At 46.4% G+C, this 13,858-nt stretch overlaps 1 protein-coding gene across 2 annotated transcripts in view; it reads left to right on the top strand.

Moving 5' to 3' along the window:
* The window catches only part of EPHB2 (EPH receptor B2), a 257,539-nt gene extending 244,186 nt beyond the window's left edge, over positions 1–13,353 (top strand). For both annotated transcript variants that reach the window (XM_069078481.1, XM_069078482.1), the window contains exons 12-16: positions 1,404–1,619; positions 3,714–3,863; positions 5,266–5,459; positions 8,203–8,358; positions 11,332–13,353. In XM_069078481.1, coding sequence (XP_068934582.1) covers positions 1,404–1,619; positions 3,714–3,863; positions 5,266–5,459; positions 8,203–8,358; positions 11,332–11,440 — 825 coding nt within the window. In that variant the 3' untranslated portion in view covers positions 11,441–13,353. The remainder of the gene's footprint in view (positions 1–1,403; positions 1,620–3,713; positions 3,864–5,265; positions 5,460–8,202; positions 8,359–11,331) is intronic.
* Positions 13,354–13,858: the final 505 nt, after the last annotated feature.

The following is a 13,858-nucleotide window of genomic DNA, read 5'->3' as shown; positions in this document are numbered from 1 at the left end:
GGTCTGATCAGAGACTGAAGCAGGAATCAGATTGTGAATTTGTAGTTTAAATAAATAAATAAAAGAACTTGGGCTCCTAACAGATGATACCCACAAGTCACTTAAACCTTTCTGCACCTGTTTCCTCTGTCTACACATAACAAAGCAAAGACAACCCCAGTCTTCAAGGAGCTTACTCTCTAATGGGAGATACAGCATACTTCTTAGGGGAGTGGTGCCCAGGGAAGGGCATATTGGTCCAAAAACATTACCTGGATGTGGAGTGAGGCCACAGAGAAGTAGACAGGCACACCCCATTCAGCAACAATGGCAGAGTTCAATTGTTCAGTTGATTTTACTAACTGAAGGGCAGATAGGTAGCTCAGTGGATAGAGCATCTATCCTAGAGTGAGGAGGGCCTGAATTCAAATCCAGCCTCAAACTCTTATGAACTGTGTGACCCTGGGCAAGTCGCTTCACCCTGTTTGCCTCAGTTTCCTCATCTGTCAAATGAGCTGGAGAAGGAAATGGCAAACCACTATAGTATCTCTGCCAAGAAAACCCCAAATGGGGTCACCGAGAATCAGTCATGACTGAAATGAAAGAACATCAACAAAGTAGAAGAAGAAAGTCCCTGCATGTAGGAGTTTACCTTCTAATAGGGTACTAAAAAGGGGTGGGAAGAGGTGGAAGGGCCCTTAGAACCCGGAATGTCAGAGCTGGGAGGGCCCTTAGAACCCAGAATGCCAGAACTGGGAGAGCCCTTAGAACACAAGATGTTAGAGCTGGGAGGGCCCTTAGAACACAAGATGTCAGAGGTGGGAGGGCCCTTAGAACACAGGTCAGAGCTGAGAGGGCCCTTAGAACACAGAATGTCAGAGCTGGGAAGGCCCTTAGAACACATAATGTCATATATATATATATATATGGAGAGTTTTATATATATTTATATATAAAGAGAGGGAGAGGGAGAGAGAGAGAAAGTAACAGCCCTCAGCAATTTTTAAGTGTTGTTACAGGACATGGTAAAAAAAAAGTCATGTGGAGACAGTCAGCTGTGCAGGAATATCTGTAAGGAGGTTATTGTACATACTCTAGGCTGGTGGGAGAGTGCTAGGAGGTGGGAGAGGGAATAATAAAGTAGACTTTTACTCAGTTTGAGGACAAACATCCTAATTATTCTATTCAACAGTTGCATAGGTTATGTTGGTAATGAGTTCCCTGTCTGGAGAGGTCTGCAAACAGAGACTGGGGGTAGTGTTGGGGATGTTCTAGAGGGGGTTTCTGCTTCGGGAATAGGTTGAACTAGTCCTCTAAAGGCTCATCTTATTTCTAGAACGTCTCTTCTAACAATAAGATTCTGTGCATCTTGGCCCATAATTAATACCTTTCTTATTCTGCTTTTTCTCTGGTTTCTCCTAAAGCAAAATGACGGACAATTCACAGTTATCCAGCTAGTAGGCATGCTTCGGGGCATTGCTGCAGGCATGAAGTACCTGGCAGATATGAACTATGTGCATCGAGACTTGGCTGCCCGAAATATCCTGGTCAATAGCAACTTGGTCTGCAAGGTGTCTGATTTTGGGCTCTCACGCTTCCTGGAAGATGATACCTCGGACCCCACCTATACAAGTGCCCTGGTAACTAATGCAAAGAGAAAGGGCAGTCCTTTGAAATGGGTGTGTAAGTTAGCAATGCCTGGGACAGCAATACAGGGAGGCCAAGCCCACTGGACCAAGTTTCCCATTGTTCCATAAACCTGAGGAGGGCTTCCCCCTATATAGACTGCTGACAAATGATCTTCTTAATGTTCAGGATGGAGGATAAAATCAACTATTATTACTTTGTTGATCTTAGAGGCTGGAAACTGAGACCTAAAAAGAAAGATTGGCCCCAAAATGGCAGGCAAACATGCATGAGTCCCATTCATGACCCTCAGAAAATATCTCTCAGAGTGACTCAAAGGGTCCTTAGGTTTCTACATTCCATAGATCCTGAGTACATTTAAAGATCTTGCAACATAGATAGAGGAATCATAGACTGTCATAAATGGAAGGAACTTCTAATTATAGAGCCTCAGATCTGGAACTGATCTTAGAACATAGCATTTAAAAGCTGAAAATGAGCCTAGAACATAGAATGGAGAGCTAGAAGGGGTCACAAAGCATAGAATATCCTTCCTGGGATAGACATTATAACAGATTATGTCCATGATAAGAGGCACTTTACAACATAGAATGTCCTTGCTGTGAGGGCCAAAGAAACTCCAGTATCTGAGCTACATGTGTCCTTAGAACATTGAAATTCAGAACTTGAGGGGATCTTAGAACATAGACCAGACCTGCACAGCCTATGGCCAGTGGGTCACTTACAGCCGGCCAAAAGATTTTCTCTACATATGAAGGATGTTTTCCTCTACGTTTTTCCCCCAGGCTACCTGAAATCCTTTGGCTTGCCACAAACGACCCGAAGGTCAAAAGTTATGCAGGCCTGACATAGACCATTAGAACACATACCCAGTACCTTCCACTATAAAGGGGTAACGTTTTCATCAGTGACCTGAATGAATACATAGATAATGTATTTATTGAATTTGAAGATGAAACAAAGCTAACAATATGAAAGATTCCATTCAATCCAATAAGCATTTATTAAGCATCTACTGTATACAAGACTATGCCAGAATTGAGATCTAAAAAACTCTAAGAGACTGGAAAAATGGACTGAATCTAATAAAATAAAATGTAATAGGGATAAAAATTAGGGTCTTAAACTTTAGTTTTAAAAAATATCAACTATAATAGAGTAGGATGAGGAAGATGTGTTTATAAGTTTCAGTAGACTGCAAGCTCAATGAGAATTAGCCCCATGCCTGCTAATAATCATAAGGAGGAGAAGAAGGAGAAGGAGGGGGCAAAAAAAAGAAAACATGGTATCCATTAAAAGGGACATGATTATTTTTTTCCTTTTTTTTTTTTGGAGGAGGGAGGGCAGGGCAATTGGGGTTAAGTGACTTGCCCAAGGTCACATGGCTAGTAAATCTGAGGCCAGATTTGAACTCAGGTCCTTCTGACTCCAGGGCCAGTGCTCTATTCACTGCAGCACCTAGCCTCCCCAATGACTTTTTTAATGAGCCCGGGAAGGCCTAGAGGGAGCTCCTCAGAAACCCTGTATTCTTTCCTGGCCCTTCCTCAGCCTACTAAAGTTCGAACTTGTCCCCAATAGGTCACACAGGATGGTGAAAGCATGTGCAGTAAGAGGACCATTTAAAGGAACCAGGGATGTTTACCCTGGAGAAGAGAAGACTCAGGGGAGACATGAGAGCTATTTTCAAGTATTAGAAAGGCTGTCATGTGGAAGAAGGATGTAAGGGGCCTGTCTGGCCCCAGGAGGCAGATTCAAGAACAATGAGTGAAAGCTATAAAAAAGCTAATTTAGGCTTGAAGCAAGGAAAAATTTCCTAACCTTGAGAGCTGCCTGAAATGAAATGGAGACAGTGTGGAACATAGTGGGTTCCCCCTTGTTGGAGGTCTTCAGACTGGCCACATGTCAGTTATATTATAGTAGATATGAGATTGAATATATTCTATATTACATTATATAATGCTATAAAGTGTATTATAGTTTAATATATTACATTCTTTTTTGGTTCTGAGTTGGACTAGAAGACCAATGAGGCCCCTTCTGACTCTACAGACCTGGACATCTGTGATTCCTTCTTTCTCTCTCCCCAGGGTGGGAAGATCCCAATACGCTGGACAGCTCCGGAAGCCATCCAATACAGGAAATTCACATCTGCCAGTGATGTGTGGAGTTATGGAATAGTCATGTGGGAAGTGATGTCCTATGGGGAGAGGCCGTACTGGGACATGACCAATCAGGATGTAAGTTTTCAAACAGAGCCTTTGAAATCAGCAACATCTTTTGCCCAAACACCCAACAGAAGAAGCCCACATTTTTTTTTCCTGACTGCAGTAATTTCTCGGAGGGAGGGAAGAACCCGAAGTCATGGGACTGGTCCAGATACCACAGGGTGGGAGATGATACCTGTTGAAAGCCCCCAGCCCCAGCCCCCTAACAGGTGTCTACCAGATGCTGACTGTTTCCGGGACACAGCCCAACATCTGCCCCCACGTTACCTAATAGCGTCTGCACCGACAGGTCTCTGCTGTCATAAATGGCAGAGCCCAGGAGAGTGAGGTCTTGGATTAGCCTTTCAGTGATCAGACAATGACCAGATATTGAGTGAGGACCTGCTGCCTCATTGACTGTCTGCTGGGATGGGTAAAAGGAATATAATGCCTGGTCTTTGCCCCCTGGCAGCTTATAATCATAGGCTTATAGACGGAACCATAAAAGCCCATATAATCAAAATTCCCCATTTTACAGAAAAGGAAACTGAGGCCTTGAGCCTGGGCTCTGACATGTTCAAGGTTCCACAATAGCAAGTGGCAGAGGGAGGATTCGTCCAAACCCAAAAGGGAGTATTCTCTACTGTAGCCCAGTGCCTCCCCAAAATCTCGTTAGGGAGTCACAACTAACACACATGCAATCATAGCCTTATTATTAAAACATCCACATTGGAAATGGAAAGGACTTTAGAACAATGTCAGGCCTGGGAGGGCCCTAGGAACACAGACCTGTCTGGGCCTCGGATTCCTCATAAAACAAGGGGGAAGATTAAGAAAACCTTTGTAGTCCCTTCCAACTTTGATCTATAAGTAGGTGAAAAGGAACTGTGAGGAATGAGGCTGGAAAATTAAGTTGAAACCAGATTGTGGGAATCCTTAAATGCCAGGCCAAGAGGCTTGGATTCCATTTTAGAGGATAGAAGGGACCCAGTAATAATCAATTGTTATTGATACTTATCTGGGTATGTGTTGTATCCCCTACTCCAAAGGACTGCAAACTTCTTAAGGTCAGAAACTCTCACTTTTGTCTCCATGTCCTCAGTGCCTGCAACAGTAGGTGTTTAATAAATGCTTGTTGATTGAGTCATTATTGCTGTTCTTTCTGTTTCTTCTACTATTTTGACACTATGGAAGGAACACCAGACTTGGAGTCAAAAGAACTGAGTTTAGGTACCAGCTCTGCTTTGTGACCTTGGGCGAGTCACTTCCCCTCACCAGCCCTCAGTTTCCCCATCTGTAGAATGGGGTTAATAGTACTTGTGTAAGTCACCTCACAGGATTGTTGTAAGGGAAGTGCTGTAAGTTTTAAGGGGTTATCATCACCATCACCATCATCATCATCATCTATCTTTTTTTTTTTTTTTTGGTCTTTCAGGTAATCAATGCCATAGAGCAAGACTACCGACTGCCCCCTCCCATGGACTGCCCCAATGCCCTGCACCAGCTCATGTTGGACTGTTGGCAGAAAGACCGGAACCACCGACCCAAGTTTGGGCAGATTGTGAATACTCTGGACAAAATGATTCGAAACCCCAACAGTCTCAAAGCAATGGCGCCCCTCTCCTCTGGGTATGGCTCCCACGCCACCCCGGACACATTTCAGCCCAGTGTAGCACAAGGGTCCTTCACCATTTTTTGTGTCCCAGACCCTTTGGACAGTGTGGTAAAACCTAAGAATCCCTTAGAATAACACTTTGAAAGGAACAAAATAAAATACATAGGATTGCAGAGGAATACAATTATAGATTCCATATCCAATTATCATTAATATTATTCTATAGATGACACAATTATTATATCTCCATATTATGGAGATATATAGGTATGCATATCTGTATATCTCCAACTCTATGTAATATAGTTTTCCAGATATTGAAAATAGATTAAGGCCCTTCTGATATGGAGGAAAAATTTCCTAAAAATCAGAGCTATCCCACAGTAGAAAGGAAAAGTGGAGTAGTCCCAGGCACTTGAGACCAAAGGTCAGATGGGTACCCGTTGAGGATGTGGGAGGGGCCGATCAAGCTTCCAACAAGTGGCTGGCCCAGATGAACTGTAATCAGATTCTTCCCCTCTGGGCTTCCATTTCCTCATCTCTAAAATGAGGGGTTTGGGGCAGAAGGCCTTGAAGTTTTTTTTCTAGCCCTGGCATTTTGTGTTCTGAAGTGTCTCCCACTTCTGACATTCATTGTCCAAAGACCCCTTCCAACTCTGACTGTTTTCTAATGTTCTGCGCTGCTTTGACATTCCCTGTTCTAAGGACCCTTTTCAGCTCTGACATTCTGTGTTCTAAGCTCACTCCCAGTTCTGACATTCTGTGTTCTAAGGTCCTCCCAGCTCTGACACTCTCTGTTCTAAGGGTCCTCCCAGTTCTGACATCCTATGTTCTAAGGGCCATCCCAGCTCTGACATCCTGTGTTCTAAGATCCTCCCAGCTCTGACATCCTGTATTCTAAGGGCCCTCCCAGCTCTGACACTCTCTGTTCTAAGGGCCCTCCCAGCTCTGACCTCCTGTGTTCTAAGGGCCCTCCTAGCTCTGACTTTCTGTGTTCTAAGGGTCCTCCCAGCTCTGACATCCTGTGTTCTAAGGGCCCTCCTAGCTCTGACATTCTGTGTTCTAAAGTCCTCCCAGCTTCAACATTCTCTCTTCTAAAATCCTTCCCAACCCTACTTTTCTGTGCCCACAGGTTCCCTTCCAGCTCTGACAATGAGTGTTCTCAGATCCCTTTTATCTCTGGCCTTCTCTATTCCAAGTGTTCTAAGGCCCCTTTTAGCTCTGGCTTTCTGTGGCCCGAGGGCCTTTCCATTTCTGACATTCCAAAGTTTAAGATCACATCTAGTGCTAACATTCTCTGTTCCAAGGTCCTTTCCAATTCTTAATGTTTTGATTCTAAGTTGTTTTTGCTTTCCTCCAAAGACCCCTAGGCCATTATCCTAGCCTCTAACTTACAGCTGTCCTTGGCCAGGCCATGAAAGTCCCGCCCCACCCCCCTCCCTGGGTCTTTCCCTACCACTGAGAGAGACAAGGGAAGGGAGTGTTTAGCTCAGCATGGTGCTCTTCATTTCAACACCTAACCCTCATGCCCACTTGGTCCTCCCAACTCTGATACTCTCTGTTCTAAGGGTCCTCCCAGCTCTGACATCCCGTGTTCTAAGGGCCCTCCCAGCTCTGACATCCTGTGTTCTAAGGGCCCTCCCAGCTCTGACATCCTGTGTTCTAAGGGTCCTCCCAGCTCTGACATCCTGTGCTCTTAGACCCCTCCCAGCTCGGCCCACACCCAACACAAGGAGCCTGAGAAGGTGAACAACATTACCATCATCCTCCAGATTCCTCCAGCTGCTGAAAATCAGGATGGCTTAACATCACAATCAAGGGTGATAGATTTCCTCAGATGTTGAAATAGGATGGTTCAAGATTAGAGGAGGCCTGAAAGTTCCCCGTGTCCCTTCAGTAAGCAGAGACTCAGAGCTGGGAGCAAAGCTCATTGTCTCACTAGATCCTAACAGCAACCCTGGGAAGCAGGTGCTTTTATTGTCCTCACTAGAGAGTTTTAAGTGACTTCGCCAGCATCTGAGGCAGGATTGGAAGTCAGATCCTCCTGACTCCAGGGCCAAGCCTCCACCCACTGCCCCCCCCCCACTCACACATACCCCTGGCTTTCCTTCTTAGCACTGCTCAGTCACTACCCTGGCATCCAGGAAAGCCGACTCAGGCTGTGACTCTCCCAGGAGCTCCAACCCAGAGAGGGTGGGCCCCCTGCCCAGGGTCACACAGGTCAAAGAGAGACTTGGAACCCAGATTCTGAGTTCAAGTCCCAGGTTCTTCACACTGCACCCAGGACCTCTTTTCTCTCTTGCTCATTTCTTGTTGGAAAAGTAACCCAACCCTTTTTCCCCCCTCTGCTCTCCCCCCACCCCCCACATAATGTCACAGATCTAAAGTTGTTAGGCTCTCTCTTTTCAGCTGAAATCACTATTCAGGCACTCTGTACCTCCAGATGACCCCAGCAGACCCTGCCCCTCTCTGACCTGTAGCCCCCCCACAGTGTACATATATGTACATATGCACATATACATAAATATATGGACACACACTTTCCCATGTGCATACACATGTGTGCATTATATACATTGTATGTATTGCACACATATACAGCTATACACACCTGCATTTCGTACACGCTTATACATGCATGCGTACACACATGTGATCACATGTGTGCATTGCATTCTCACATCCATACACACATGCTCATCATCCATGCACGTGTCCACCCAAAGCCCACACTGACCGTTTCTGACCCCCTCTCAGGATCAGCCTCCCCCTGCTGGATCGCACAGTCCCGGACTACACCAGCTTTAACACAGTGGACGAGTGGCTGGAGGCCATCAAGATGGGCCAGTACAAGGAGAGCTTCGCCAATGCCGGCTTCACGTCCTTCGATGTCGTCTCTCAGATGATGATGGAGTAAGTGCCCTCAGCCTCCTCCCTCAAGGCCAGTCAGTTTCCTTGCCAGCTCCCAACCCGGTTGGAAACAAGGATAAGCCCAGCCCTCCCCACGAGCCTTGGCGAGGAGGGCGCCAGCCAGCTATGGGGAAGGCACCCGCTCCCAATCCAGTAACTAAAGAGGGCCAGACTCTCACTGGTCACGTAGCCAAGTGGCTGCTTCCTGGGGTCTGTCTCATAGGGGACAGACTGGGTAAGGCTGGTAACTCAGGGCAGCTTCCCATGAGTCAAAGAGTGCCTACTGTGTGCCAGGAAAATGAAGACCCTGACCCTCTGTCTGTGAGGAGAGAGAACCTATATGCCCGGACAGAATAGTTATAAACTATACAGGGCATTTTGGGGAGGGCGGCACTAACAGTCCTTTCCTTCATTACCTTGCATGGGAGTTTCTGTGGTTCCCTCTTGGTTCTTTCCATCAGATTCAACCCCAGGGTCTGGGGATTAGTCCTTTCCATGTTAGCTAAGAGTAGAGATCTCTGGAGAGAGACCGTGCTGCCGGTCCATCTGTCTGCAGGTTGCAGGAGTGAGCCAGGAACATGGCTAGATTACAAAGGGAAATTGACTGTGTGGAGATCTGGCCCCAGGCCCTGGTAGCTAATGTGTACCTGAGAGTGTCTGATGAGGCATTTACTCTCCTTGTGTAGAAAGTAATCTGTAGCAAGGAGGAGAGGCGAGATCTCAAAGCTCCCTGGAGCCATCAGTGGTATTTGTGGAAGGCTGAGGAAGTTTGGGCAGAAAAAGGGAAGTATGAGACAGGGCTTGGGGGGTCTGGGAAGGAGGGGGGAGCAGTTCCAGGGTCTGGAGACCCAGTGGAGGCTCAAGCCGTCCAACTGAAAAACAAGAACAAGGTGTTTCTACACCCAAGGCAAGGAATGAAAATTATTTACAACTGGCCACTGGAGGCTTTGAGCTCTTACCATAACCCATGCAGTCCAACAGATCTCAGAATCAATAAGCCTGAGCCGCAGAGTACAATATTTCTTGATGTTAAAGAAATTAGAAAAAGCCATATTAAAAAGTGGCCTCCATCACACCTTTCCAGGTGTTGTGCCCTAGGCAAGCTGCCCCTAATCCCACCTCATCCTGACAGCCCAGGCACCTCGTAGTGACCCAGAGGCCCCAGAGGAAATCATTGTCGAATAATCAATACAATAGAACCAGCAGATACTTATGAAACACCTACCATGTGCCCAAAGGTAGAAGGATAGAAAAAGTATAAGACATAGTTCCTCTCCCCCAGGGAGCTTGGTTTCTCATTAGGGAGTTAAGAGTCAAACAATAACACAAGTATTAGGTAAGACTGAAGCCACTACTGCCTTCCTAAATAAGATCATGGACAGAAAGTAGCTGCAAACTGTAAAGCGTGAAATAAGTGTGGGCAGTTACTATAATTGTTCTCATTTCAGGAAGGACATTAGCAACCACATCATAATAGCTAGCATTCATACAGGGCTTTAAGCCTATAAAGTGCTTTACAAATATTCTCTAACCCTGAAAGGTGCTATTGTTATCCCTATTTTATTGATGAGGAAACTGAGGCTAGGTAAAGCTCAAGTGACTAGCCTAGGGTCACACAACTAGTGTCTGAGGCTGGATTTGAACTCAAATCTTCCCAACTCCAGGCCCAGTGCTTTATCTATCCACTGTGCCACCTAGCTGCTGTACTGGCATTATTATCCCCATTTCAAAGATGAGAGGTCACCCATAGTTACACAGCTAGTAAGTGTCAGAAGTGAGTTTTAAATTCAGTTATCTACTAATTCCAAGTCCAACACTCTTTCTTCTATAGTACAGATCCTTAAAGGCAGCTAGGCAGTGCCACAGTGAGTAGAGAGTACAGGGCCTGGAGGTAGGAGGACTCATCTTCCTTGGTTCAAATCCATCCTCAGACACTTACTAGCTGTGTGACCCTGGGCAAGTCACTTCACCCTGTTTGCCTCAGTTTCCCCATATGTAAAATGAGCTGGAGAAGGAAATGGCAAAGCTCTGCAGTATCTCTGCCAAGAAAACCCCAAAAAAAACAACTCAACAAAAACGGAGCCTTAAATTAGAAGACTCCAAAACTTGGTGGCCAAGCTGGGGAGGGACCTGAAAATCAGACCATATAAGAATCACCTGGAAGAACTGTCAATGTTAGCCTTGGAGAGAGAAGATTGGGAGGGCCATGAGGACCATCTTCAAGTGTTTGGAGGGCTGTCATGTGGAAGGTGAAGCAGGCTTGTCTTGCTTGGTCCCCCACAGGCCAGAACAAGAAGCAGGGCAGAGTGGAAGGGGCATTGAAGAGAGAGAGTTTTAATTTTTTTTTGGAGGCAATTAGGGTTAAGTGACTTGCCCAAGGACACACGGCTAGTTTTGTGTTAAGTGTCTGAGGCCAGATTTGAACTCAGGTCCTCCTGAATCTAGGACCGATGCTCTATTCACTGCACCACCCAGCCACCCCAGAGAGTTTTAATTTTTAACAATGAGAGTTCTCCAAGTCAAATGGGCAGTCTCAGAAGGCTGGAGGTCTTTGAACTTGGGTTGCTTGATCACTTGGAGGGAATCTTGCAGAGAATTTAGGAAATCTGGCTCAGGTTAGAGATCTCTTCCAACCCTGAGAAGCTGTAATTCCTCTTCCTTTCATTGGCTGTCTCCTGGAGAGGGAACACCCCTTCAGATGCTGGTGGTTATGCACAAGCCAGCAGCACCCAGGACCAGGTCTCACCATGGCCATTTTCCATCTGTATGCTGTGTTTATCACTCATTCCCAGAAGCTCCAGCCATGGGCTATGAGTTCAGAGCAGGGAGAGGCTTCTGAGACTGCATTCAGAGTGGAGACTGAGGGAGTGGGAAAGTGAAGAGGGGGGAAAGTCTTCCTTCTAAAGGCAGGCTGTCATACTTTAGTCTTCTGACTCCTTTATCCAACATATGTGTATTTCTGTTTCTTCCCCAAAGGGACATTCTTCGTGTGGGTGTCACTCTAGCTGGTCATCAAAAGAAAATTCTGAACAGTATTCAGGTGATGCGAGCGCAGATGAACCAGATCCAGTCGGTGGAAGTTTGACCTTCATCCCACTTTCACTCTCCTCTTCCTCACGGCCCTGTTTCCCTTTGCCTCTGTGTGCCCCGGTCCCAGTTTTTGAGCATCCTATGTCCAACCACAGAGTCACCCACCAGCTCTGAGGACAGTGGCAACAGGTGGAACCACTCCAGCAGAAAGAAGTCATCAGAAACGCTAACAATTTAAGCAATGGGGGGAAAAAAGAAAAAAAAAGGGAATGGGAAAAAAGATATTCCATATGAAAACTATTTTTAAAGGACAAATAATGAATGAAGAACAGCAATGACAGTCTTGAAAAGGGCTCTTTTAGATTTTTTTTTCCAGTCTGAGACCAAAAGCCGTTTCTTCATCTCCCTCTAAGGAAGAGAATGATCCCAGTACTGCTTGACCGAGGCCAGAAGGAAAGGGGTGCTTTCAGGAAGATGAATGTGAAGAGAAGACTGGCCCTCCTCTTCTCCCTCAGAAGGCTGCTATCCCTAGCATCACCTGACAGCCAGTCCTCCCTGAGGCCTCAGTTTCCCCTTGGGGACACTGATGTGGGCAGGTGGCCCAGGGGGCCTGAGGAACCATTCCCCCAAAATGGACCTGCCCCAACTCAAACTAATGAATTCTACAGGTTTGAAGATTTTTAACAAACTGAAAAGGAAAACAAAAAAGAGAGAATGAGAGAGACTTTTTGTTTGTTTTTGCAGGGGGCTGATGGGCACAGCCCTCCACTCCCCACAAGAAGGGGGAGGACACCCATTCACAAGCTATGGCCCAGTTCTTACAAAAGACAGCTTTTGTGAGAGCTACCTTTGCCTGGACATTTCCGTACACCCTACAGTGGCACCACCTTCTCATACATATCACATGCACAAAATTTGGAGTTGGGTCTTCACCATGTGCCAATGACCTCTTCCTTCTCTTTGGGCTCTCCCAAGGCCCAGGAGCAAGCAGATCGGTGACTGGTGCTAAAGCGTTGGCTACGATTGCCATTGGGGAAGATTTGTCCTGTTGCTTGGTTTGTTTACACCAATTTTGTGGGGTTGGGGTTGTTTTGTCGGGGTTTTTTTTTAAATGACAATGAAGTAACACTTTGACGTTTCTATCTTTTAAGGACTCGGTCCTTCTCCTGGCAGGAGGACATTTACACTTATTGACTAGGCAATATACCAAGGGCAAGATTTTATATGCCCATTTCCTGATTTTTTTAACATGATTTCCACTACCCCGTAGGGTTCCCATCCACCCTGTCGTCCCATCTCACCAAAGCAAAGGCCACTCTAGGGCTGAGCAGAACTTGTGGGAAGGCAGGCAGACATACAGGCAGGTAGGCATGGGATGGAGAGGGGAATCGCTCTCCATCCCAAGGTCACATCTCTTTAACAGATGCCCTTGGATGGGAAAAAGGAGTTAGGTCAATGCCAGACCACCTATTTGGAAATTAGAAGGTGGATGAGTATAGGGAAGCAAGAAGTACCCGGGACTATAATATAGTCACTAATCCTGATACTCAGTGTTCTCGGACCAGCCCCCAAAGAGAAAAGGTCCAGCAGAGCCACCAGCATTGCCCTTGACTGCTCTGAGAGGAGCAAACCTAGTTTAGTATAGCAGAGGGCCCCAAGAGAAAGTGCCCTAGGAGTTTGGACCATACTGTGTCAGAGGCCAGGACCTGGATCATTCACTGTGATACCCCATTTGATGGTTTCCCCGTCCCCCGGAAACTCTGCAGGTAATGGGCTGCTTTCTCTGGGGAGATTTGGTATCTCTCCCAGCTCTAAGACCGGACTGTTGGCCAAGGGGGCTGTCCTTGGTGGATGGGGCAGAACACAGGTGCTGCTGTGTCTCAGTCCCTCCCAGGAGGAAATGCAGATGTTTCAATGGAACAATCAAGTTTAGTGAATGGTACTGGAATAAACACGTTAGTTACATGTTGGACCCCTGTTCTGTGTAAGTACCAAGGGTACTGTGGAGATTCCCCAGGAACCTTGGGGAGGGTTAGCTGGGCCCAGGGGCTTATCCTGCCTTCCCAGAGAAACACCACCACCCCTGCTTGCAGTTGGCTCCCTTCAGTCGGATTCAACAAGTACTTAATAGGCACCCAGCCCATGAAGCCCCTGTGCTAAGGAAGGAAGAGGAAACCACGCACTTTAGCTAAACTCTAGTCCCTGCCCTCAAGGAGCTCCCAATCTAAGAGGAAGATCTGAGAGAAACACAGTTCAGTTCAGTCAGTCAATCAATGAGCATTCATTCATTCAGCTCTTCCTATGAGTTAGGTGCTGTGCTATGTCCTGGGGATCCAGCCCCTGCCCTCAAGGACTTTCCTGTCATGCACAGTACTATGCCATCTGTACATTACAGGGGTACAAACATACTCTGTTAAGTCAGGTGGAACAGAAGACAGATCAGAGAAAGTTTGCTGAAGGAGCGGCATTTGAA

Source organism: Petaurus breviceps, unplaced genomic scaffold, assembly GCF_028583685.1.
Source record: "Petaurus breviceps papuanus isolate PSGF00001 unplaced genomic scaffold, PetGlider_PUasm1.0 91041, whole genome shotgun sequence".
In the NCBI taxonomy this organism is placed as follows: Eukaryota; Metazoa; Chordata; class Mammalia; order Diprotodontia; family Petauridae; genus Petaurus; species Petaurus breviceps.
The sequence above is the reverse complement of the archived record's forward strand: the minus strand, read 5'-3'. Positions and strand labels throughout refer to the sequence as shown.